Below are 27,899 nucleotides of genomic sequence, written 5' to 3'. Positions count from 1 at the left end.
ATAGTCACAGGAGAGCAAAATCACATAAGGATGAAGGTCATTAGAGGTTATTCTTAGAATTCTGCCTTTTCCCTTGGTGTGTGGGTGGAACTGTCTCTAGAAGACCCCATGGATGAGTGAGTCTGTGAAATGGAAAGGTGAAGAGATGGGAGAAGACTTTTGGATCACTGGGTATTGACATGATATTGAATTTTATAGGGGGCTATAGTGAGGGTGGTGGTGCTTTCAACATAAACCCTGACTTGTCTGCTAGAGCTTGTGGTCACCCATGATTTCCCTACAGTATTCTGTTGGTTTGACCCAAGGGAGCCCAAGTGCTTCTGTCCTCCCATCTCCAGTCACAGAAATGAACAACAATAAAAAAAAAAAAAAAAAAAAAAAAAAGACTCTCCATATGACTTCACTCCTCATTTAGCACCTTATTCTGGGGACCATACCTTAATTTCTCCTTTCCCAATATTCTTCCTCTTTCCAGGAGAAAGTCTAACTCAACTCTGCAATATCTTGACCTAATTAAATGAATTGATGCCAGAAATGAATAAATGATGGGCACAAATCTCTTCATGGATAGTGTGTCCTTGAAGAGGATAAATAATCTGAACTTCAGTGAAGAACAGGAGGGACAGAATGTGCTTTTGAAATATTTTATAGTTAAAAATATGCATATCTTCTATAAAAATGCAAATAATACAGAGTGAAAAACATTTTAGAGTGAAAAAAATTAGAAGCAAGATAATTTTCATGTTCCATATGCGATAGATAGCTAGCTACAAAAGTATTTTCTTTATATCATAACACATCATACTTTTCTGCAAACATCAACTTAAATTGGTTGTAAATTATATTTAGTTGCAGAGTGGGGTTAAAAATTAAAATTTAGTCCTCAGGGATGCTATGTTGTTATCACAAATTAAAAAGAAAAAATATTTTATAAGCAAATACCTCATCAAGAAGACTAGTTTAAAATTTATTTAAAATTAATGCATTATTTCTAATCCTCAACAACCTTAAAACTCTGTATGTTTCAATCCTTTTTCTTTTTCCTGTCATATTCCTCCCCATCCCTTGTCCTGTTTTCCTGGAGGTCAGTGGTCAGAATTAGATGTGAAGGTTGAATGTGGCCTCGCTGATAAGTGCTCATGTTGCTCTGAATGTGCTGGAGGGAGTGTCAGAGCTGGAGTTAAGGTTACAGTGGTCAGGGACTTTTAAAGAAATGTATTCATACCCCAGCCACCTCCCTCCTCTCATTTCCTTGTATGTAATCTAAATGAGACAGACATCATTACCCTATGTACATGTATGATTACACGAATGGTATGAATCTGCATCATGCACAACCGTAGAAACAAAAAGTTGTAACCCATTTGTGTACAATGAAACAAAATGCAGTCTGTAAAAATAAAAAATAAATAAATAAAAAGAAAAAATAAAAAAATAAATGTATTCTATGCTGTTATGATACAGAAGGTTGATGTGAAACCACTCATGACTTTGTTATCTTATTAGGGCCTTTATACAGTATAAAATGAGCCAAATCTTTGACAGTCTGTTTTACATATTTATATGTAAACATATTGAGGAATGATGATAATGGCCTTTATGCCTAGATTAATACTTTCAGAGCCATTTCCTTTCCCCACATTTTGATTTCTTGTCCAGGTTAGCTAAGTTTCATGTCTCTAGGACCCTATGCTTGGTCAAATCCCCATCAGGTACATATTTTCTGGTGTAAAATGCAGTAACTGTGACATGCTTTTGTTAGGAAGGGGGCACTGTGTCCATCTCCATAAACTCTGTGAGGAAGGCAACAAACTTCATGTGTAACTGAAGATAAATGATAAATTTTAACAACAGACTCAGTGGTCAAATTCCTTGATAGTGGAATTCAATTATAACTGTCAGTCAGCTGTTTGGTTGAAATCTGATTTTATGAATTTGATCACCAAATTTGGTAATAAGGCCATGTTTTGAACCTCATCTTGTTTTAGAGAAAGTTACTTTGAAATATAACTGTTATTAATCTCAGCCCAATCTCATGGTACATTCAGTTAGAAAGTGCCTGCCTGATTGGAAAAGATCTGCCTGCAATATATCCTTTCACACATCCTTTTTGTTAATCTTTGTTCATGTAAGTACAATATATATCCATTACCAATCTCATAATTGGAATTATTTTAGAAAATTCTGATATATTCACGGTACCATAATAAGTAGAATAGTTAGTGGAAATTTGTTGGTTTATATTATTTATGTTTTCGGTGGCCTGGGAGAATCTCATGTTCCTGTAGAGGTGCTCTTTCTACAGTGTTCTGAGGGGGGAAAGTCATTTACTATCTCAAATTTATTTATGTATAATTTTTAAGTAATTGAAATTTCTTTTAATGTGACAAAATTTCAATCCATATAGGTGATGATTTTTAGTCTTAATTTATTCTTAATCATTTGGAGATAAATTCATCAGATGACTATGATTTCTTTTTAATCCTTTCCTTTTTGGGATAGTGACTAATCCTTTTTTTGATAACTTAGTGGACCTAGTTGTTTACTGGTAGAAGGAAGTTTGAGGGTGCTAAATAGTAAATCCATCCATTAATTGATAGTAAGCTATGATAATTCTGTTGGTTGTAGAAAGCAAGTATCAGTGGGGGTTGACAAAATATTTATAAGGAAGGTAGCAAATGCTTAAAATATTGGGCAAATTACCATGGAAATGAAATCAAGGGAGGACCTTCTGACTGGAAGGAAATTAAAGTGTGAGTATTGCTGCTCCTTCCCTTTCCTTTACATCTCTAAGGCATATTTTTGTAAGTCTTCTCTTTTCTTCTGCCTGCTCTTCTATCACAATTGAAGGCAGCATCCTTTGTGATACATACTTCTTGCCTAAGATAGCCCAATACTTCAAAATCAGATTTCATAAGCCTGTACTTTACAACATGATTATTGGCCCTATTTAAAAACAAACAGAAAATCTGCAGGTGTCCTATAAATACTGCTATCCTAATGCCTTAGGATATAACTGTATTGTAGCAATATCCTGATTTACAGTAGTTTTGGAATCATCCTCCCTTTTCTTTCTTCTTCTTCTTTTTTTTTTTTCTTTTCTTTCTTCTTGATGTGCGGAAACAGCTAAAGAGTTTGTACTGGTCTCTTGAAACATTTCACTCCCAATTCTCTTCAATATGGCCTTCTTTACTGGAATTTAATCCTTGCCCATCTGCTGATAATGTTTAAGCCTCTGTTTCTGCTCTGATCTCACCTGGAGTTCTATGTGCTGCATATTTAAAAGGCTGTCCCCAAACTTGGTCTGTATCCTCTCTGTATTAGGGTCTATTAGATAAGTAGAAAGTAGAAGGAGCCAAGAAGAGGTGGTTTTATCAGCAAGAGGCATTTATTGTAAGGATTCACGAGTATGTTGCACAGAGCTCAGTGGCACTAGTCCTTAGGAAGAAACTGAAAACAAAATAAAAAGTTGCAAGGTCTGCACCTACCACCCCTACTCTGATTCCCTCTCTCTCTTCATCTTTGCCTCTCTTTTTGCATTTTCTTCTTTTTTCTCCTTTGACTAGTATATTCTACTTCATAATCCACAGGGAAGGAAATGGCTATTGCACAGGTCAATTTCAAATGACATTTTCAGAGACTAACTTGCAGTCTCCAATTCCTAGTTCTTGGGTTTCAGGAGTGACCTGGCAGCATAGCTGAGAGCTGGGCTGGGCTTCTGGCTTAGGTTTCTGAATCCACCTATTCTAGTATTGACCTCTCCTGGACCCTACAGTCCAAGTCATAATGAGCACGGTTGGTGTTAACTCCTGCCACCCTAAGACCTTGGTATGCTCTGATACTTTATAGCTGCCCCCCTTCCACTGCCTATAGGGAGGGGGTAAATTTTAATCTGTTCATTCAGTGAACATTTATTGAGTCCTGCTTTGTTCCAAGCTTATAGAACGCATACTTGTCCAACAGTTTAGCATCTGGTGAGGAAGCCATCTGGAATCTAAGCAAGCATCTGAAATACACCAGTTACAAATGTGGTACACGCTGTGGAGAAACTGAGATAGAAAACCATGCAAGTAGGAGAGGAAGCTACTTGAGAAAGGCCTCTCTGAGGAGGTGGGACTTTAAGCTAATACCTCACTGACTGATGAGATAGAGGTAGGAGGAAATGATTTGTTTGTTTTTTAGGGGAGCAACAAAAAAAAAATCTAATTTATGAGCAAGGGGGTGATAACATAGAAGAAAGTAGGGGTGAAAATATAACTTGTAGGTTAGGAGTTTGAATTCAAACAAATGTAATCCTAGAAGAAAAAAATACCATTAGAGTGCTGATTTCATATAATCCATTAAAGAGTGTCAGGCTTTAATTTATGCCAAACCCCATTCTAATATTACTTAGGAGAATGAAAATGTAAGTCAAATATATAATCCTACCCTGTTTTTGATTATGACCTAGTGTGATAGGAAAGGCTGATTTTACGTGTTAGAGTTTCAGAAAGAGGGGTGGGGCTCAAGCTCCATATCCCTGTGACCTCAGGCCTGGGTATCAGGCAAATTTCAGAGCCAGAGAGCCAAGGTGGTTTGTTAAACAACCCACAGGGATGCTTGGGAACCTTTGCCATGTGACACAGGGTACTGTCATATAGCACAGCACTCAATCTCTGTGTGCCAGACCTCTAAGCTACATTCAAATCTTTATTTAATTTAATCCTCTGAGTAATCCGTGAAGTAGGAATTATTTTTATCCCCATTAAACAGATGAGGAAACCAAGGCATAGAAATGCAAAATAACATGCCAAAGGCCTTACATACTGTAAGAGTGAAACCAGTATTTGAGTACAGAGCAATGGGGAGCCAGAGTCTACTCTGAACCACCCTGCAGAAAGGACACTTTGCTGTCTACCTTGACAAACAGGGAAAACTTTTGTTGGACACAGGGCTGCACACATGGTCCCTAGAAAGCTGTAACTTTAAACATTTTTATTAGGGATGCTATTAGATGCGTTGAAATGACAGTGAAAGCAAGATATACAAGTGAAAATATTATTCATGTGGGTTTAAGATCTTGACAGTCCTTATGTTTTTGTGCACTGACTTGGGGGGCAGGGGGCAGGGATAAGCAATTTGGGATCAGTGAAAATTGATCCCAAATTGCTTATCAGGATGTCAATTGTTCTAAGCTCTCTTTCCTTATGATTGTCTTCTTTTCTTATGTATCACAGGTTAAATATCCCTTATGCAAAATGCTTGGGGTCAGAATGTTTCAGATTTTATACATTTTTTAAATTTGGGAATATTTTTATAGACTTTACCAGTTGAGCATCCCTAATCTAAACTTCCTAAATCCAAAGGGTTTCAAGATCTGAGACTTCTTCTTTTTCATTGGTGCATTATAGCTGTACATAATAGTGGGATTTATTGTTACATACTATAGTACATGAACACAATATGACTATAATTTTTTGAGTGCCACAACCTTCAGGGAATAGTTTAGGACTAAAATAAATTGTGTCAAAACTCATATTTATAAAATAAACAATAGAAAATATAAACTATTGACTAGAAAACATTTTCTACAATGCTCAGATAGATTTTATGGTGTTTTTGCACCTCTACTTGGAGGGAAAGGATAATATTATAACTTTCAATAATATTTCACTCACACATGTCTCTACATCTTTCCTTATCATGTTCAGACCATTCCAATGGCTATGTATAAGTTAAATCCTATTCTAATTATCATCAAGTTAACTTTGGGAAGCAAATGTTTTCTTGAAATTGGAATTAGCAATTTTGTAAAACTTCAGTTTCTGATATTTCTTGAACATCAGGAAGCCATAACTCTGTCTCTTATCCAATGCAAAAGAGATACATTCCTCCTTGTGGTGCTCTGTTGCAAGAGAGAACACCAAACCAAGAAGGAAACACCCTTTCCTCTTCTAGTTCTTCCCATCAACCTCTATTCACAAAGGTTCACATTGCACTATCCACTAAAAGAACAATATCAATGGAGTTCATATCCACTCTCCCAGGGCAGGTAATGAAGGGTGAGTTTGGAACTAATTTGGGGACAATAAAATGATAACTAGCACACATGGGAATCTCTCGCCATTGTCAGAATTTGACTAAGGGCTTTCAAAAGCTATCGTGCTGGGCTTATTGCAAAATCAAATTACTGTTTTGAATATGTAGTTTTTTTTTTAATTTGTCTCTATAACTTTTAAAGAAATTGGCTCTAACACATTATGTCACATTTGTGCTTCAACTAGTTTGGTGAAACAAAATAATATCCATAATATTTCAAATATTTTGTGAACTGTTGTTCAAAATTCTATTCAATATTTTGTTAGAATGGGAGATTTTTTACTTAGGAGTGGAAATAGCATATATATTTTTAATGTTGTAGTAAATTAGTCTTTATATGTTTCTTGTCCCTGCACTACCATTAGATTTTAAAGGAGCTCTGGGTACTCCTGGTCTGAGTCATTCTTATTTACAAAGCATTGTCAACATCTGTCAGTGTGAATAGCATATAGTAGATGCCTGAGCAGATTAGTTATCTGTGTGTGAATGCAAGTTTGTAGGTAAGCTATTGTCATCACTACAAAAAATACAAGAAATAGTTATACCTGTGTAAGACAGTATAGAATAAACCATATGAATACATAAAATGTATAGTAAAAGGCACATGACCCATGTGTTAAAGTGCAATAAATTATTTATTATTTCTCAACAATCTTCAAAAGTTGGGTATGGTGGAGGCCAAGACAGGAGAATTGCTTGAGCTTTAAGAGTTTGAGGCCAGCAGCAGTATAGCAAGACCCTTCAAAACAATACTCAAAATATTTTTAATGTATCATATTTTGTGGAACTGCAGAAAACCTATGAGAAGAAAATATCTGACCCCATGTTCCAAGAGAGACTTCTCAGAAAGATGGCGAATTTTACAAGTGAAACAGTTAAAAGTTTTGGAATGAGATAATTTTTAAGTAAGCTGTAGTAACTACTATTTTTGGTTTGAGGAAGTTTTCTCATTCTTGAAAGAAAGGATTTTCTTGATATTGCCAGCTTCCTTTGTTGAAAATATTAATCTTGATATGAAAGGAAAGCCTAAAAGAATATGTTTTATATTTTAAAGATGTTTATTTATGAACATAGAAAAATTATAATAGGAAATATTGTTATAAGATAATCAAGACTAAAATTCTGTCTTCAGGATTAAGCAGAGTAGCTAATACTTGTTCAGAATCCAACATACCAACTAATAGTAACTTAGTTTCTGCTAAGGAAGAATTTGAAAGAGAGAAGGAAAAATAAAACAGAACTAGAGATTTCTAATCTTCAAATCTATCTACCTATCTGAAGCCATTATGGTCTATAGTAGTTATAACTATTTGCTTATTGTAATTGCTTTAGTTAATATTCTCTTAATACCATCAATGAGAATAATCTTTCTCCTTAAATTACATAGCTTTCTTTCTCAGTAGTAGAAAAGGAGTATATGACATCCATATTTAGGTATTATTTATCAAGTTGATTTTCCTTATCATTTGTATTCAATTGGATGAGAATGTATTATAGTACTAATAAGGAAAATGAACTCAACAGATAAAGGTCATGATTAATTCATTGGTTGAGTTTTTGCTGAGTGCATGGCATCATATTTTGTAAGAACACTAAACTACTCGTGAGTTATTTTCTAACACTTTTGCTCCATTTTATGCTTGTCCTTTTAAATACTGTAGCAAATTAGTTTTCAGATGTTTCCTGTCCCTGCACTACTATTACCATTTAAATGGAGCTGGGACTTGCCAGCACATTTTTAACTCTCAGTTGGACTTGCCAGTACCCATCTGGAGCTGGAAGAATGGCAAGAAGGTGAAGGATTTGTTTTTCCTTCTAAAAACATAAGAAATAAAAGCCAACTGATATAATGCCAACAGTACCAACAATAAAAACTTCAGTAACCAAATTGGTGAGGCATTTGAGCAAGGGTGTGAGTGCACAAAACATCTGTATTCTTACTTATCCTTATCATTCAAATTTTATATTACCAACAGAAAAACTGTCAGCCTGACTTCCAAGCTGACCACTATGGACTCTCTGTTGTTTGTGATTTGGAACACTAGGGGACAGCACCAAAATATTCCTTCGCTCTTTGTTATTGATCACTTGCATACTGTATAATAAGAAGAGATTTTAACGTTAAAGACTATTGAATGTCTTGTTGATTTCAGTGGATGAAAAAGCACATGAAGGAAGGCAAGTTTTTCAAGTCCTTAATTTCAGCTTTGGGAGAGGGTGATTTGAATAATTTAGAAAATTCTCCCAGACTGGTTTGGTTTTGGTTGCAAGAAGATAATAAGGCATGATAACTTAAAGAATTGTGATTCTTCTGTTAAGAGTGTTTTGTGTTCTTTTTATTCTATTAGGGTAAATATCTTGCTTAAATTTTTATTCCTACTCTTTTCCAGGCACTTTGGAAAGACATGAGACAGGAGAAAGAGCAAGAATTATTCTTAATTGCTGTGATGATTTGCAGCATGTAAAGCCTGAGCCTGCACTTTCAGTTGCCTCAGAGACACATAAGCACAAAAGTATAGAACAGAGATCCTCCAGCTCCCACCAGCTTGGGCCAATAACTTGCCCTGGTCTGCAGGTGGAGTCTTCATGTAAGGTAAGTTCAAATCAAATTGCTGCACACCAAGGACATTATCAACCTGAGTAAGAAGTAACATGCATTCATAAATACGTGGTGGCACTTAAGCCACAAAAACAGGAACTAAGAGATGATTGCATCTGCCTAGTGATCTTGGGTGAATTAGAATAGTTTTTGAGTGAATATTATGCTTATTATAGCATTGTTTTTTACAAGATTGATTCTGGCTTATCAAAATTTGAGTAAATATTATCTTAACTCAAATTCTAGATGGTGTTCAAAGAGGAGGAAAAGTTACATTCTGTAGTGTGTGTGCAATTTATTTTTCAGTTGAGCTTATTTGGCCTCTTTTTTTTTTTTTTTTTTTTTAATTTGATCACTTTTAAAAATGTAATTGCAAATAACAAAAAGTTATCAAAAGCTAGATCATTGCATGGACAGTGCTTTTGATATATTCAGCATCTATGGAACCCCCCCTCTTTAGGATTCCAAGCCTCAGTTAATAAACACAATAGAATTTGCATTTACTCTCATAAACCAGAAATTTGTACTACCTTGATTGTTTTTCACTTCTAAACATGGTATCATTTTATTTAAAAGATTCTTTTCCATCTTTTCTTCTTTACTTTATAAAGTTATCCCCTCAGCATGTTGTAACTATGCTATTTATATGCACACATATCTAATGTATTTTCTCATGTAAACATTTTCATAATGTTATCTAATATATGTAAATTTTATCTGTTAATGGCTGCATCATGCTTCATGCAGTGTTCTATTACTGATATAAATTATTTTCTTATGACTTGATGTATGGTTTTTTTTTATGTTTCACTTTTATGAATAGCTCATCTATCAACCTTAGATTTTTTTGATTAAAAATTTTTAAAGGACATATTGAAAGCAGGATTTCTAAGTCAAGATTTAGCTAATTAATTATACCTTAGTATTTTCCATCATTTTAATGGTATTTGAATACCATTAATAACAACTTTAAATAAGACCATTTTTTTTTCTCATGTGTACATATACAATTAGAGGTAAAAGGAAATGTTATCAAGAAAGGCCAAGTGGCTGTCCAAGCCATGTCTCAGAGCATCAGAGGTGCTAACACATAATCTTTACACTTTTAGATTCAGAGACCTGATTTAGTTTATCAATGAGTCAAGAATTCATCAACTGAGTCAGAATTTGAGAACTGAGTCACATAACCAAACACCTAAAAAATGAATATATAAACAAGAAAGACATTCATTTTACAATTGGAAATATAATTAGAATTCTGTCCTTCATTTAACACAGGTTGGCACAGTACTAATTACAATAGAGAGTCGTTTGATGAACATGAAGTCAGAGCCAGACGGTTCACTGAGCTCAGAGTCAAATACAGTCAACTCCTCCAGCCCATCAGGCTACCATATTCCTTAGTCAAGAATGATATACATTGAAAACTCCCCAAAGATTGTATTTCTCTTTTACTATTCCATTTTAGACTGACCTACTTTGTTTATACTTTCTTCCTTCAGGTGCTAAGTTCAGTACTTACAGTTTTTTTTTGTTTTTTTTTTTCTTTTCCTTTTCTTATTTAGTCATTTATTCTAGGTTGCCAGAATCTGTTTTTTTTTTAATTTTTCTAACTTGAAAAGCATTATTTTTAAAAGAAAAATCGTGTAGATATAATGAAACATTCACTTTCACAACTGAATGTAAAGTGGGAAATTGAATCACACACATAAGGTTGGGGTAAATAAAGGACAGTCAGTGAGTGCAGCTGACATCGATCCTATCCTAAAGCTGCAGCACTGCCCTCTACTCAGTAGGCTGTCTCAGTGTAAAGGTTGCTGGCATGGTAGAGGAGAGCTGAAAGTCTCTTGACCTATGCATTTCAGGTGCCCAATGATCTCATTCATCAAGGGCCAGTTTTACTAGTTTAATTCCTGGAAGGTAAACTGATTGCTGTTTCTTTCAGTTTTTGAAGAACCTCAGAGCTACCCTTTACGTAGTGATTATAGTATATATAGATTTCATTTTCTTTATGTAATTTCTTTCTTGACTTCACAAAGCAATAAAATGCCAGAGTCTTGTTCTCCTACTCATAGGCTGATTTCACCTTTATTTTCTAGCTGGTGCCCTTTACCTTAATGACTACAATTTCCAAACTTTATTTTTTATAATTGGAGAGAAACTGAATTTGACAGGACTATCACCTCCTTTGTTCTACATGGTATACTTCTGTTGTTACTGAATTTAATGTTAAGTACATATATTTTTGTTTTCTAAGTTATATCTTCTCCAGTTATTTGTTAGATATCTTCATTACCTATCATTAATTTGTTCTTTTAACATTTCCTCTTAAGACTGTTGAGATTGTTTTTATCTTAATCTTCTTTAATTTACAACTTTGATAAGCAAGAAATTTCAAAGGAGCTTTTAAGTTCTCTCTTCTTGTTATTCATTTAGCAAAATGCTTGCATCACTTTCAGAAGAAAAAACTCAACTTCTAAAAAGAGGTTTTAAATCACACTCATTTTATAGGTAGAAATACAGTAAGCCCATGAAATTCAGAGTGTCTAAGGTTACTTTGTATTTCAGGATATTTTTGTATGTGTGTGTACTAGTGAGATAAGTGAAATACTCTTCAACAATAGAGTGAATTGACTAAACAAAAGAATAGCAGGTTAGACATGTGAGCAAGCTCTTTGTGTTTGGCAACACTTGGACATTTCTAGAATGTCATATTCAGTCCCCCCCCCCCCAACCCCCATATTTAAAAAGTGCACATAGATTTGGGGAGAAATTTAAAAGAAAACAGTAAATACAATACAAAAAAAGCATTTTGAAAATGGGTCCAATTTGAAATGCTAGAAAAGTTGAATTTGTGTAGTTAGACAAAGAAAAATCTTTGGAGTAGGAGCAGTTGGTCAGAATCATAAAGGATTTAATGGAATACGATATCATATTAGTGATGGGGAGCTCATTTCTTAGATTGTGCTAAGGATAAAACAAAATAAAAACCTGTTTAAATTGCAGTGGGAGGAATTTAACTTCAAAGTAGGGAATAAACATTCTTGTTAATGTCCTTTCTACATGGCAGAAATTTTTGTAGCTTCCGTGTATTTCAAGGAGAAAAAGCCTTTTTGTCTGTTGATTGGTTGGTTTTAAATTCCTAAATTCTGCATTTTTTGCCTGAAAAGTGAGTAAAAGGAAAAGCAGGATTATGTTAACTGCTACAGTTTAGGCCCATTGTAGTGTCCTGGGAATGCCTTCTGCTGAGCTGACTTTCTGTAGAGTGGGTCTCAGCAGCTCCCCGGTTGCTTATTTAGAGCTTTGCCTAATGTGGTGGCCATTAAGCACATGTGGCTGCTGAGCACTTGAACTATGGCCAGCACCACATGTTAAAATGGTTATATTTATCGTATGTAGGGTTAAATAAAACAGAGTCTTAAAATCAATTTCACCCGTTTTCCTTTTTTAATGTGTCAAATTACAAACATGATTCGTGATTTGCTTTTTATTTGTATTGAACAATGGTGAACAAGACCAGGTTGAAGTAGTTTTTGTAGAGAACCAGATAGTAAATGTTTTAGGGATTACAGGCCAGATCTTTATTGTGGTACCTACTCAGCTCTGCTATTGGAGTACAATAGCAACAACAGACAATTCTTCAAGTGTGGTTGTATTCCAATAAAACTCCACTTAAAAAGCAGGGAGTAGACCAGAGTTCATGCCCTGGCTCTAGGTCACCAGCTCATCATGGTCTACCTAGTCCTGTCTGTACTGGAGATAATAGGCAAGAGGCAATGCTTCCTGTTTCTTCTAGGTCTACAGTTCTAATAAAGCAATTCATGCTAATCTGATGTATTGGGTGGAATATAATCCAAAACACCCTGTATGGGGTCTATTCTCTGACAGAAACCAGGAACCTATATCTGTTTGGAAAAACCATCTTTTGTGAAAACCAAATGTGCATATTATGGCTCCCAATCCAAATATTTTTTAAAAATGGAATCTAATGGACTATAAAATGTACTTATATATTCACCTTTATCTAAACATAAAAAATGATTATAAATAAAGAATACTTTTGCATTTGTTTATATTCTGGTTGAGCTTCCTAGAAATGTGGTTGTATTTTTTTAAGGTTTATCTGACCTTAGGTTGATATGTTTGGTGCCATTTCCAGAAAAATCTTATTAGAACTTTATACTACTACTTTGTATATGACACAGATGATGCCCTGTTAGAACACCAATCAAAAACTGGATCCGATCCCACTACTATCTACACTTGATCAGAATGAAAAGTTAGTTCTTTCATATTTTGACACACAAAATAACCAAAATGAACTGATAAAGTTCCCAAGTAGTTATATTTGAACATTTCACCTGCAAGTTTACATGTAAATATTAAATGGTAATTCATGATGGCAATGTTACAATTTGCAGCTTAATGTAGTTTTTATTTAATTATATTATCAAATTGTATCATTTCAAAACATAACAGTATCTACTTAAAAGCAATTAATTGCATTATGTAAGCATAAGTCTTCCATGTTGAATGACAGTTTTCACTTTCTTGACCAGTAATTAACTTGGTTTCTGTTCTTTTTGATGTTTAATAAACAGCATATAACCATTTTTCTAATATGGAAACTATCTTGCATTGATTTTATACAATTTGGAAGAAAATAGACTTCTTATTTAAGATGAGAACACTCAATGAAAATACAGTGATTTCTTTCTATAAGCATCAGATTAAAATTAAGTATTCTGATTTAATCCCAGCTTAAAACTTTAGTGCTTAAATAACCCCCTTTGTAGTCAGACAGGGTAGGCAAATACATAATAGGGGAGAAATATATAAGGCAGTTTCCTTTTTGAACATGTATGAAACGATGCAAATTTTTAACAATATGTAGCCATTTCTCTAAGTATTTTATAAATGATTTTAACTGCTATAAGTTAAATAAAAACATATAATATAGAACAAGTTTTAAAATATAACTTCTTTATAAAGAATGTCCCTTCTCTCTGTGGCCCAAGTTGGAAAAAAATTTTTTTTTTAAGTGACCTCAATCATGAGGAAAACTACGAGAAGCTGATCCCAGCTTTGTTTCAAAGCATCTGAGGAGGTCTTAGTTACTGGGACCAGTAGGAAACACACCATGAAGTGACTCCAGCTGTCTGCCTCAAAAACAGAAGCCACTCCGAATTTCCTCACAGGACTTCAAAGTCGGGCTTGTATCTAAACATTCGTTGGCCACGTAAATCAGAGGCACAAAAGGAGAATGCTCCTATTTCATGGTGCACTGCTGGTGTGAGTTCCGCATTGTGCTGCACGTGCCGGCGGGGAGTGCCAGCAACAGAAGGACACTGTTCTGACTCGTGTGACAAATGTAGTTAACACCAGATCCATATTAATGTTGTCAAGTTCCCTTGATGTATTTAAACAGATTTTAATTATTTTCAGCGTCCAAAGGCCTGAAATATATAGCCTAATAGTTCTTCAAAGAAAGCTTACTTAATGTGTGAATGTAAAACCTCTCATAAAAATGAAACTTTTATATTGGCCTTAGTCATTGACATAGGTTATTCATCAAGTCAGCAATTTGTGTGGCAAAGTGCCATTTGAATAGTGTATTGTTAGGATACTTATGGTCCACTTGACAAGGGCTCTTGCTGTAAATAGTGCAATTTGACTCCAGCTGTTAAAGAGTGGCTTTGACAGCAGCCACATAGAATGGAGATGCCTTACTGCACCGCTGAAAAATCAATATTGGGTTCTTGTTCATAGTAACCTGTTCTTTTCCCTTCTGTAGATTTATAAACGACTATCAACGGTTTATAAGTGGAAGTTTAAATATTGTTTTAAATACAATTTACTTGGAGTTTCAAATTAAGACCTGTGATAAATGGTGTGAATGTAGAGTTTTAGGATATGATTTTCAAAACCTGGTTGGTGTTTAGTCACAATTACAGCTAAGTTGAATTTGGATTCTCTACACTCAGTAGAAGAGAATTAGTATAAAACAGAGACTCAGAATCATGTGCCTATTGTACCTTGCAAGCCCAATTATTTCTTCTTTTTGATTTTTCTTATCAGTTTGTCTCCCAGCTTCTCTGTGTGTGTACCTTTCTGTATAGATGGCAGAGTCCTTTGTGACTGTGCCCATGGCAACACCCACAGATGCTGACAGCCAGTAAAGTCTCCAGTGTTGTTTTCCTAAAGCAGTCTTACTGGTTTTGAAGAGTTTTCTAGCAGTTTTCAGCACTACAAGGTTGCTATGATACCTGACTGGTGGTAATAGATATTGAATCTGTTAATTACAATAACTATACACAAGAGCTCTTTTTTTGATTAGGTTTTTCTACTGTTGCTAGATGTTATGTTTAAAGTACAAAAGAGGAAATGAAATTATATTCTCAAGATGAGAAAAAAGATTGTTTCAAGGTAAAGTCTTGAAACCCATGAAAAAATTTGAGTTATAAAAACCTTTTAGCTCACTATTGATTTCCTAGGATTATAGACATAATTTATTTAAATTAGTTCTAGTTTTGACTGAATTTGATTTTGAATTTTTACCGTTGTTTACCTGAGCTGTTGAAAGTCTTCATCAAATGTCTGCTGAGCAGAATTTGAAACAGCTGTCATTTTTAACATGGAAAATGCCTTTTTCATTGAGGCAGTTAAAATAACTGTCTTCCCATTACTGACCAACTCTGCATTTATTGAATTTGTGGCTGAGATAGCAACTGAAAATTCATAAAGCTGATAATATAATTGTGAACAAAGACCTTTAAGGCTGATTCAAGGTCGATGTTATTGTTTTTATAATTGCTGATAGGCAATCCTGATTTCTACCAGAGAAAGGTTTGTTCAGCTCTGGCTTTAGCTGATTTCAAAAATGTTATCTTTTCTGTTAATTCTAAAATAAGATTTTTCAATTGAATGTATGTTTATATCATTTCTTTAGTGCTAAATTTAGCCTAAACCCACCTCAGTTCCCCTCCCCCCAAATATTTCATCATCCCTGTTAGAGGCATGGAGATCTAAGATTACAAATCTCCTTTTGAATTAAATTCTGTTTGTGGTCTTCCGTTTACTTGGCTGTGCAAATCTAGCTTCGAAACATGGAGAAAAGTTCAGCATATCAGACATTTTAATTTTGCGTTTAGCTTAATCTAGGGACAGTGTACAACACGAACACAATTTATTAAAGCATGTCTTTAAATTTACCTTCATATTTTTATTTTTATAAATATGCATTCTGTAATCATGTTGATACCACATTGCCAACTCATAATCATGTAGGGGCTCTTTCTTTCCCCTTCTTTCTTTCTTCTTTCCATTTTTCTTTTTTTTTCAGTTGTAAATTATTTTTCTTTTTAAAAAACATGGAACTTTCAAAATTTGTTATATCTCATAGTACCCAACAGATGGATTATTTAACCTGCTTAAAGGGGCCAAACTTCACTGCAGTGGGTCTGGACGTTCTAGTATGGAATAATGCTGGTTCTGACTACGAGGTGTTGCTACATGTTTCCCCTTTTAAGAAACAGAATGTTCTTGAAAATCAGATCATTATCTTACCTTAGGAATAGCTTGTGTTTTTATCTATTTAAGGAATAACACATTGGATGATATTTTCAGGAATAAGAAGTGAAGTTTGTAGAAATTCAATGTTGAGTTAACTCAGAGTTAGTTGCTTATAACAGGAAAGAAAAGGAGGAGAATAAAATCTTTCTTCTTGAAAGCTGGTAATATCACTTATTGACTGAGCGTACCATCTGGACTCATTTAAAGAAATCCCAACAGGAGCACTACCTCTGTACCAATGACTTATGTTGGAACTGGCCTTGAGAGAGCAGCAAATGCAAAAAAGTTACAGGAAGCCATTCTCTGAAAAGAAAGCATTTATTCTCATGGAATATTTCTCCTGTACTATTAAAAACAAAATGTATTAAGACCCTATCTTTATTTATTAGAACTAAGAGCATGGATATATTTTATTAGAAAATATATCCAGCCAATATTTCTGTGCATTTTTCTGAATTGGATTTTAAATAGTGATATCCCCAAAGTGCTACTAGCTGTCTGCATCCCCAAATGACAATCGCTTATTTATAATTTTCTTTATACTCATTAACTACTCTGAAAACAGATGTTTTCATCTTAAATTAAAATAATCCTGTGTAAACCTTTTGGTCCAATTATGATTATTCCTGCTAGACATAAAAATTATACTAGTAGGCTGCTGTGAGCAGCAGGGTCTTTCTTATGCATGTATTTAATTCCTTTCACAGATAGGACTAAAAAACTATGGCTGTGTTTTGTCTTCACACATTTTTGGCATAGACCAAATGGTTTTTAGAAAGCCATTATGGAAATTTTACAATATACGAAGTCCTGCTCACTATTTTCTTCCTAGCTCCCACTAGAGGTCTCTTGTCATTATATAAAATTTGAGTTTCTTCATCTACTCTCTGGTAGCAAATGTGTTTTCCTTTTTCTTGACTCTCCAGCCAATCTTTGTTTTACAACCACCATGGCGTGACATCGATGGTATGATTATATGGTACAATACAGACAGAATAGCATGGGTCCATCTTTCTAGATGAATATCATGAGGCTTAAATAAGAATATCATTTGATAGTTGATATGACTCCCCAAATCTAGGAGGTTACTTGCATCTAAAATTGAAGCCATGTGATTGTCAGTCTAACATTTTTAATCACCAACACCTACCTTTTATTCAACCCTATCAATTACAGTTTAAATCAAGTTTATAAATAACCAGTTGTCTGTCTTTAAAGTTTTATACACATTTTTTTCTTTATGCCTTTGATGTTCACTTATGCTAATTATCAGCTTAAATAATCTTTTTTAAAAAAAAACTTTTTTAGATGTCAGTAGACCTTTATTTTATTCATTGATTTATATGTGGTGCTCAGAATTGAACCCAGTGCCTCACACATGCTAGGCAAGCGGTCTACCACGGAGCCATGACCCCAGCCCCTAAATAATCTTTAGAACATGATTTTACCTTGATTTTTGGTGTTATCAAGGATGGAATTAATGTAATAGTAGCAGAAAACTGTAAGTTTGGGGTGCATCTTTTGATGATTACATTAATCATAACAACATATGCCCTAAAATATACACCTGATTTAAATGATCCACCCTTCTGTCTTGGTCAAGGTAACAGCTGGGATCAGATACAGAAAATTCAATGAGTCGTACCATGAGCAAGAGCCTGGATGGTGCACTGCACTTCACACAATGGCTTGCTTCACTGTTCTTGTGAACCTATGCAAAAGGCCCCACAGCTTGGTGTTTTTATGTCTTACCTGATATTCTGTGTCTTCTAATTCTAGGACCAAGTTTTTGTATTCTATCATAAGATACTTTATAACAAGAGTAATCATAAAAATCTTTTTGCCCTTCGCTAATGAATGAAATCTAAGAACTTGGGCCCTTACTATATCTATCTGTAAAAAGGGCATAATAAATGGGTACTTAAATCATAGACAAATCATGAAGTATAATAGGGCCAAGCAATTTAATCTACTAGAGTCTCATTATATATGAATGATACATCATGTCTCTTAAAGCTTTTGCAGCCCTCCTGTGGTTACCTGTCTTCTTGATAAATCATTTAATATGATTGCTTTTAATTCCCATTTTCAGAATATGCTGAATTTCATTCAGAGTAAACATGCAACACCACATTATAATTAAAAGTTCTAATTGATTTTAACCATCCACTGGTAACTTTTTGTTTACAAACTCAGGCCATGTTGATGCATGTCAAAACCTAGAATGTTCCCCCCGTGAATATTTCAGAATGGTCTTTAAATTACAAATGCTAATCAATAATATTATGTGACTTTTTTATTATATCTACTAAAGTAGGAATTATATGTGTACTTTTCTAATCCAGGATAACTTCTGAATTTTAAATTTGATTTGGACAGTTATCACCAGGGCAGAGGAAGTATCTTGCAAGGATCACAGATATCCTTCAGCCTTGAGAGTTGAACTTGCATTATAGTTTGTGAAATAGCCTTTTCAACTTCTACCAGCATGACCTGGATGGGAAGAAAAGTCTGGAAAATGGAATTTTAATTATTGTTACTCTGAACTGTATTCATCCTTGGCATAAAAATCAAAATATAAAGCACATATGAAAGATATATTGTAAAATGTTCACTGTAGGTTTAGAACCATAACCCAGATATTTAATGTCCAGATACTTGGCTCCATTTAAGAAACTCATATTTCCACTATAGCTAGTCTTCTGCCAGGTTGTTTTTTCTTGGGTTCTTCACCTTCAAGTCTAAGCTTCAATGTCATTTTGTTATGTAAATAGCAGCCCACTCTCCTTCTCAGCATCTTTTTAATACCGCTTTTTATCTTTCTGACCCTCCACTACATTATAAATTTGGGGAGGGTGGTGACCTATTCCACTAGTGTATCATGACATCTGTCTCACCTAGTACATGTCCGACACATGGCAGACATTCAGAAATATTTGTTGAATAAGTTCATGAACCAACAGCTACTAAAGTCTAGACATGAAAAATAGATGACAAAGTGGAGGATACTTCCTTTTTTGAATTATAAAGGAAAAAAATAAAAAAGCCAGAAAATATCATGTCTATGTTTTCAATTAATTGTTTTAAGTCCAATTGGGTTTTGTGTGACTTGACTTTCCAGAGAGTAGTGACCTAGAAAAAAATAGTCAATAATAGCAAAAAGGTTATTAAAACACAGTAGCTAAACCCATCAGTATTTAGATAACATTCTCAATTAACTCAAAAGTTTGTGGGAAAAATTTTATTAAATAATGGTAATGAAATTTAGGACATTCAGCACTTTGGGGAAGAATGAATCACCATAAGTAAGGTGGGTATGATGGTGAGCTGAAAAAGACTTAGAAAGATTAAAAAGCAATGTAGTTAAGATGACTTCTTTCACCACCAAAGTTTACAGTATTACCCCGTTTACTTGCCCTTAAATCTTCGACTCCATTTTTCCAGTAGCAAAATTATCTAAAATAAGCACTCAAAAATAGCCTGAGGATTGTATTGTATATCATGAGCCCTCCACTTCCCTAGAATAATTACTTTACTCAGCCCTCCCCTCAATATAAAACCCCTGAAGCCAGCAACAATGTAATCAACAGGTTTGTAATAACTTTTAGAAATGTACGTATAATAAATATGAAGAGGCCTTATTTATGTTTTATTTCCCAAATGCAAAGACTCTAGTACAATTCTGCATCCCTCAAGTAGCAAACACAGCTTCCTGCTTTTGTAGGTCATTTGAACATTGCTTAACTCTCCTCCTCATTAGAGGATGGAGAAGAGAGGGCTAATTACACTCCAATATATTCAACATTAAATACTTTTAGATAATCCATTGTAGTGACAGAGGGTGGTACAGGATTAGTAGTCCTAGGAGACTCCTAGCCTTATAAGATTTCCTTTTCTTCATTGTTTCTTAATAACCCATTTAGATCCCAGCGATGAGTCTCTTCCGTAATTTCCAGTAGGTCGGTGCACTTCTGTGTTGCTGGCTCTGCTGACTTCAGTCTCTAGGTCTCTTCCTGCCTAATGTTATGTATAACAGATGTCCTTCTCTCTACCTTGTCAAATCCCACCCGTATGCCCATGCTAGTTAACTTGTAAGTTGCCTAAGGATTACCTAATTATAAGTGTTCACATTATCTTCTCAAATAGGCCATAAGCTCCTTGGAAATAAAGAATACTATGTATGTTATATAACTTTTGTAAGATGCAATGCAAAACAGAATATTCACTCAGCAAATATTCATTGAATGCCTACTATGTGCCAGACACTTTTCGTGATACTAGGAATTTCAGCAAGATCCCAGTGCTCATGGTCCTTAGAATTCTAGTGATAAGGTCTAGATCATAACTTATACACACACACACACACACACCAGAAAGTGATAAAGGCTCTGCAGGGAAACAACCTGATAGAGTGCCTATAAATTTACTGTAGGCTGAGTGATCAGAGAATATCAGAGAAGGGGTAGCATTTATATTGTTCACATGGCAAAAGAAGTCAGCCAATATTCAGTGGGGGAATAGTGTATGCAAAGCAAGCAGCTAAAGAACCGAAGTAGGAATAAGCTTGACATGGGCATGAAGTCAAAAGGGCCAGTGTAATTAAAGAGAAGTGTATAAGGGAGAGAATTAGGAGTTGCTGACTGAAGAGGAAGGTAGGGCTGACTGTGCTGGGTATGACAGTCCAAAGTAAAGAGCTTGAGTTCCAGGTACTGAGAAGAGTCTTTCATGGTTTTACCCAAAATGAGTGATATGCTCTGATTTGTTTTGAAAAGAACACTTAGGTTGCTATGTAGAAAACTTAAATAGAGGAGAGATGGTACAAGGAGGAGGAGGCTATTGCATAGTTGAAGCAAGAGACGAAAATTGTTAGTTGATGTTGAGTTTTTTAATGTCATTGGTAAAAGTCATGCTATGATAAATATGACTAGTAGACCTACATCCCAAAGGAGTCTCCATAGATGGTGATGCTAACTCTGTTCACAAAATGCAGGAAATTGTGTTGGATCATCTCTTGATGGGGAACAGTAGGTCTAAAAGCCCAGAATATAAAGGTGGATGGTGAGTAGAAGGTTGAAGAGGTATCGATATGACTGGAGATAGAATGCATAGTGAGGAGTAATGGAAAATAATGTAGTGAATTCTATAGAAAAATAAATATTTGAATCTGGACTTGTACTTATTCTAATTATTGACTCTAGGTGCAATGTCATACAGCAGATTACTGCAGCCAATTCAGTTTGGTGCACTGAAATTGTGACCCCCTATTAATTAATAACTCACTATTTCCCCCCCACCCAGCCCCTGGTAACCACTCTGTGAAATTAATTATTTTTAGATAGCTTATGTAAGTATTTGTCTTTCTGTGACTGTCATTTCACTTGGCTTAATGTCCTCAGGTTCCTCCATTTTGCACATTTTGCTGAATTTCCTTCTTTTATAAGCCTGAGTGTTATTCCATCACATACATATAACATTTCTATTGATTCATCTGACAATGGACGTTTAGATTATTTCCACATCTTAGTTATTGAGAATAGTGCTACATGAAACACAGGAGAGCTCTGTAATACCACTTTGAAATCCTGATTTCAATCTTTTTGGTAAACATCATATCCCCCAGCACTTGTTGCTTTTTGTTTGTCTTGGTTTGGGTTTTATGAAAGCATCTTGACAGGTGTGAGGTGATATTTCATTGTAGTTTTGATTTAAATTTCCATGATAAATTCTGATCATTTTTTCACAACCCATTGTTCAGTTTTATATTTTCTTTGGAGAAATATCAATTCCTTAGCTCATTTTTAGTTGAATTATTAGTTTTGTTTGTTTTTTGCTATTGAATTGTAGTAGTTCCTGGGCTTGGACTTCCAAGAACAATGTATAATATATTTACAGTGGAAAATCCTCTCAGTGACATAAACCAATACAGTCTTAACATAGAGTCTTGCCAAAATATAACTTACTTAAATCAAAGGGATTTTATATTTTAATTTGCATTCTTTATATTATGGTTTTACTTAGTAAAACGTTTTTCATATGCATTTAAAGTTAATTTGGATAAACTGGGATTGGCAAACTTTTTCTCTAAAGGGCCAAATAGTGGTATTTTTGGCTCCATGGGCCATCTCTGTCATAGTGACTCAACTCTGCCCTTTCATGCAAAACCATCCATAAAGGATACATAAATAAAAGAGAATTTCTGTGTCCCAGTGATATTTTATTTACAACAAGAAGATGTAGATATGATTTGGCTGGCAGGCCATGGTTCCTGATCCTTGCAATAAGCAGTACTATAATTAGATTGTGTTTTAATTGTGTATATTAGGCCTCAAGAGCAGCAGTGTAACGTTTTCACTGGAAGAACTGTGATTGGTTGCTGTTATTAACGACCTTCTTGTTACTGTTCTCTCTTTGCTAAAACTTAACTTTATTTTCACTGAAATTAAGAGCTCTGGTTTGTATATAATACAAGGATATAATTTGCCTTTATAGAGGTTTCTGTCTTATTTCCTTTGCTTCTTAACTTCTTTGAGGTAGTCCACAAACTTGATCTTATCAATCAATTCCTTGGGAGGGAGAGGTTACTAAGGTATGATTTTTTGAAAGAATTCATGTCCTTAGTTAGGCATTTTATAAACTTTAGCTTAAATTATATACTTTTAAAAAAACTGTGCACTCTCTAGATATTGATTTCAATTTAACAAGAATGTGTTGCATTGACTGAAATATCTGGTGACCACACAGAGACATACATCCAAAATAAGCCTTGTGGCTGGAGATTCTTTATGTTAATATACCTAAGAATAATTCAAAAGACAAGCTCTTTGTAAAATTTTGTCTCTTGGTCTATTTAGTGGTAAACCAATTCTGACTTGGTTGTGTTTTCCTCAGACCTATACCTTTCCTGACCTTTTTGGCCAATTATAAGCTGATTAGTATGATGTTTAGAAAGCATTGACATGATGCCACCGACTTAAGTGTCATAGTTGTGAGGCAAAGGTGTTTGGAGTAAGTCCAATCCGTGTATCTACAGCCCATTTCTTTTAATTAGTTTTCATCTCTAGAGGCTAAGTTCAGAGTAATTTAGTAACACATACTTGTTATCTTAATTGACAGTTTTATACTGGAAAAGAGGTTAAAAGAAATTTAAGGAAACAGTAGCTATTTATAGAATGCATATGGGACAAGTATCTTTTCTGCCATGTAAAATTTGGATTTTTAATGAAATTGCTTTTGAATTTGCTATTAAAGTGTTTTTTTTTTCTATTAGCGTCTTTGAATTTTTAATAAGATGTGAATTAGACCATTGTGCAATTATAAATTGTCTATCAAGTGGTTGTGACCACCTGCCAGAAGTGTGAGGAAAGAGTGGTTTCTCAGTCATCTAGTAGTTTTTAGGGGAAACACAAAGCACATGAGCATGAGAGATCACATTTCAGGTAATGGAAAGAGCACTGGACTGTGAGTAGTTGGTTTATGTACTGATTTCATCTTTGGCACTTCAGTAGTTAGGTTGATGAAATGAATAGCTGTGTTACTTTGAATTGGTCACCAAGCCTCTATCGGTTGTCTTCAGTCTGTCAGTCCATCCCTCTATTGATATCATATTGAATAATGCCATATATCCCATTATTTAAAGACAACACAAGTTTATTTCTTCTTCACTGCATGTGCCAATCTAGAGTGAAAAGGGATCTCTGCTCTTTGCTCACCACATAGGCTGATGAAGCAGAAGTCATTGCTGGGAAAAGTAGAGAACTAGAAGGGTTTGTAGACATACTAGTGAGCACATGGATAATGATTTCTAAGATTCTATTTTATCTATAAAATTCTGTGAGGTTTTGTAAGAAAGTATAGTTTCTCTCCAGATTTCTACTTCAAAAAGTTAAGCATTTCCCTAGGTGTCATGATTATGAATGATTTAGTTTTCTTTTGTCTGTGTTATTTTTTAGTATTGTGTAAACATTATTAGTACTATTCATTAAAGGCAAAACCAATATAGCAAAAACTATCTTTTTAGTTTAGGAACTTTTTCAAATGTCCCTCACTTTCTAAATTATAAAATTTGTCAATGTATATAAATTTCTTTACTCTCTACTATAATTCAGAATTTGGTGTCTATTAACATTTCTTATTATGTACTATTATGATTTTCTAATAATTGAACATATATTTTCAATTTTATGGATAAAGGCATTTTTAGGTTGTTTGTATGCAGAAATAATTATGAATCTTCACGTTTTGTTCCTAACATGTGGCCAGATTTATCTATCAGTCTAATGGATTCCTTATCATAGCTTTGCTTCAAGATAGAATATCCTTTCTGTATTATCTCTAATACTGATGATAACCTACAATTTAGATAAATGTTTTGGATTCAGCAGAATGTTAGATAAGTTTACCAGCAAATACGTTTAGTTATTCATGCATATATGTGAATATATATGTATATATGTATATATATTTCAATTATGTGAATTATTTGTCACGATTTCTATTTGATCCATGCCTCAACCTTATTGACACTCCCCCAAGGCCTGAACTCTTTCAAAGTGTTTCCTTGAAGTGAGTTTTAATCACTATCTAGAAAGAGTCATTGTGCTTACTTTTTGGAATTACTTCTAATATCCTGCAATTTTAAATCTGTATGAGGTTCCAGTCCCTCTGCAGAGGCCACATGTGTGGTTGTGGTATTTATTTGAGGGAAGATGGATTTGTTGCCAGATTTTTCTCTAGTCTGTTAGCCAATCCCACTCTCAGATGCCCTGGAACATTGCTTCTGACTCTGGTAACATTTATCTTATTCCTTTCCTTCCTCTTACCCTAACTCCCTTATCCTGATCATTAAAAGTTCTTCAAAAGTATCAAGAACTTTTCATTACCTTTAATTAAATTTTATATATCATTTTTTTTTATTTACCACAATTTATGTTTGTGTTACAGAAATTTAGTTGATTACTGAGGTGTTGTTTTGAAAATACTACAATAGGATACTAGTTGCATGGATTTTATAAGCACAAAATATAGAAATTTTAAAAATTGAATTATTTGGTAATATTATTAGGAATTCGGTTATTATTTCATTTACAACAAATCACACATTTGTTTGTTTCTAAGAATTGGAACTAAAATTGACCCTGAGGTTTTAGGGAAAAAAGTTAGTTCTTTTTTTGTTTTGTCTGCACTGCTGGGGATCTGAACCCAGGGCCTCATGCATGCTCTCTATCATTAAGTTACAACTCCAGCTTGTTGTTTTTTTTTTTTTTTACCATTAAAAAAATAAATTTATAGAATTATAATTGTGATTTATATAACAGTGATCGCATTTTAAGAGTGATGCAGAAACATTTATGTTTTAATAAGCAAACTCATTGCCTTATTCTTGAAGATAGGTTGACCCTTCATCTAGGTTCATAGATGGCTCATATATGTTGTTCCAGTGTAATTATTAATAGCACACTATTTCACTTTAAAAAATAGCCTTATTTGAACAATAAATTTTATGATTATTGTTTTTAAAGGAGATTCAGCATTTATTTTAAGTAAAATGTATATATATATATATATATGTGTGTGTGTGTGTGTTTATATATATACACACACATTCCTCAACAATTTCAAAATACTCAAATAACACATTGTGATATACAAACACAAATAGATAAAAACAAATAAATGCTTAATAATTTTTTCCTTTTATATCCAGATATATAAATATACTAGAATCTCTAACAGGTAAATGACATAATGTAAGAGAAAAATCATATCTACTACAAATTAAAACCTTCATTTTTATTTCAGTCAACATTACAGTCTTAGTATGTGTATGAGAGTTTTCTTAGTGCATCATTATTAAAAAAAAAAAAATGCACAGCACATGGTACCCTGCATTTTAGTTAAAAATGTAACCAAGTGACTCTTAGATCCTCTTTACAAAATGCTATTATTCCTCAGACTTCACATCCAAAACCTGCATTAAAAAAGGTATAGTGTCCATCTACAATTAAAAATATTAAAAAAAAAAAAAAAAGAAAGAAAAGAAACAAGCAGTTTTGCACATTATCCAGAATGAGATTGTGGACTTTAAAACTAGGGATTTTGTAGGGCATACTAATAATATGTTATACTCATAAACCAGTTTGAAGTCTGAAACACAATTTCATTTATCTTTATATTCTAAGTTTATAGTGTTGTAGAAGTGTCCATCTGTTCAGCTGAGATTGCTTCAAATTGTGAGTGGTCAGAAAGACTTAGATGATAAAGGTCAAAGGAGCCTCTTGACCCTGTGATACTAGCCAAAGCAATTGGAGCAACAGGGCTGATATATAGTTAGATACAGTTTGCTAAAGCAGCCTCTACTTTAATTGGTAATGATAGCAAGAATACACAGTAAAGTCATTGCTGAAAGAAAACAAAAAGTATCCAATATAGTAATTTATTACCAGTCAGTGGGTTTCATGCACTAGGTTGTTTTACCCCTGCAGTGGTGAGAGAAAGCAAAAAGGTACTCTAACACTTAGCTGAAAATGGATGCCCTGCTGATACCCAGGATGCGTGGTGGCCCCATGATTGCCCATGCCATTAGCTTGGTAATGTTGTCTCTATTGTAAACTCAGCTCCCTGTGTTCTTCCTGTGCATCAGCTGCAGATTGAAGGCTTTCTCCTTTGTCTTCTATTTGCACTGCCAATCATGCTGCTCTCCACCTGACCAGATGGAGTAAGACAGTTTTACTGCCAACAACTATCTCCAGCAACCTAGGGCTTGCAGAATCTAAAAATGAATGGCTGGCACTTTAAATTGCACCTTATTGTTTGATTTATACATTGATGGGATATTTGCTCATTCCTCTTGGTCCACAGTAGTTTCCAGATTTTTCATATTTTTGTAAGATACATAACTTTCATAACTTGCATATCTTTACCTGCTATGACTTCCTATGAAATTAAGTCATTTATTATGAATGTTAAAGTGTATTGGATGCAGTTTAAGCAAGGCCCTTGTAGATCTTTTTCATTTAATCAATAAAAAAAATCCTTTTAAAAATATTTACTGATTTCTTTCAATGAAGATGAAATTCCCATGGAGAAATATAAATGAATTCTTTTGAACATCCTGATTTTTTTCTATAAAAATATCTTAAGAGAAACTATATGGCAACAAGAAGAGACTTTCCTAATTGCAAGTACAGACATGGCAAAATAAATATCATTTCATGTTCACAGTGGTATAGGAAAGTTGCAGTTTGTGTCTGGGGTTTATGTTTGTGTGTGCTTTAAAATACCCCCACTCTTACAAAACAAGTAAAAATCAATAGCATGTAAATACTCTTAATTTCTTCAAATATTTGAGTTTGCTTCAAAGATACCTTTATTTCCTTTCTGGTGGATACCTGCTTCCCTTAAATCAAGAGAGAAATTTATTCCTAAAATAATCACATAGAAAGCACTTAAGTTAGCATTTATGTTAAATGCAAAACTTAAATTTGATTTTGAGTTTACAACTGAAGGTTCCAATAACATATAAAAAACTTGTTACTGTATTCATTTTTAATGGGTAAAATCGTGTCTCATATATTTAGTTTCCCTAATTAAATTATATTGTTAATCTCCATGGAAATATCTTTTCAATTAAATTTAGACATTTCAGGGTAGA

The 27,899-nt window shown here is 34.0% G+C and overlaps 1 protein-coding gene across 4 annotated transcripts in view; it reads left to right on the top strand.

Annotated features, from left to right (window-relative positions):
• Nucleotides 1–27,899, top strand: part of WDR72 (WD repeat domain 72) — a 143,767-nt gene that overhangs the window by 45,552 nt on the left and 70,316 nt on the right. For all 4 annotated transcript variants that reach the window (XM_079129918.1, XM_079129915.1, XM_079129917.1 and 1 more), the window contains exon 13: nt 8,469–8,671. In XM_079129918.1, coding sequence (XP_078986044.1) covers nt 8,469–8,671 — 203 coding nt within the window. The remainder of the gene's footprint in view (nt 1–8,468; nt 8,672–27,899) is intronic.

This window comes from Sciurus vulgaris (assembly GCF_902686455.1).
Source record: "Sciurus vulgaris genome assembly, chromosome: 2".
NCBI classification, from domain to species: Eukaryota; Metazoa; Chordata; class Mammalia; order Rodentia; family Sciuridae; genus Sciurus; species Sciurus vulgaris.
This window is presented reverse-complemented; position numbering and strand designations above follow the sequence as displayed.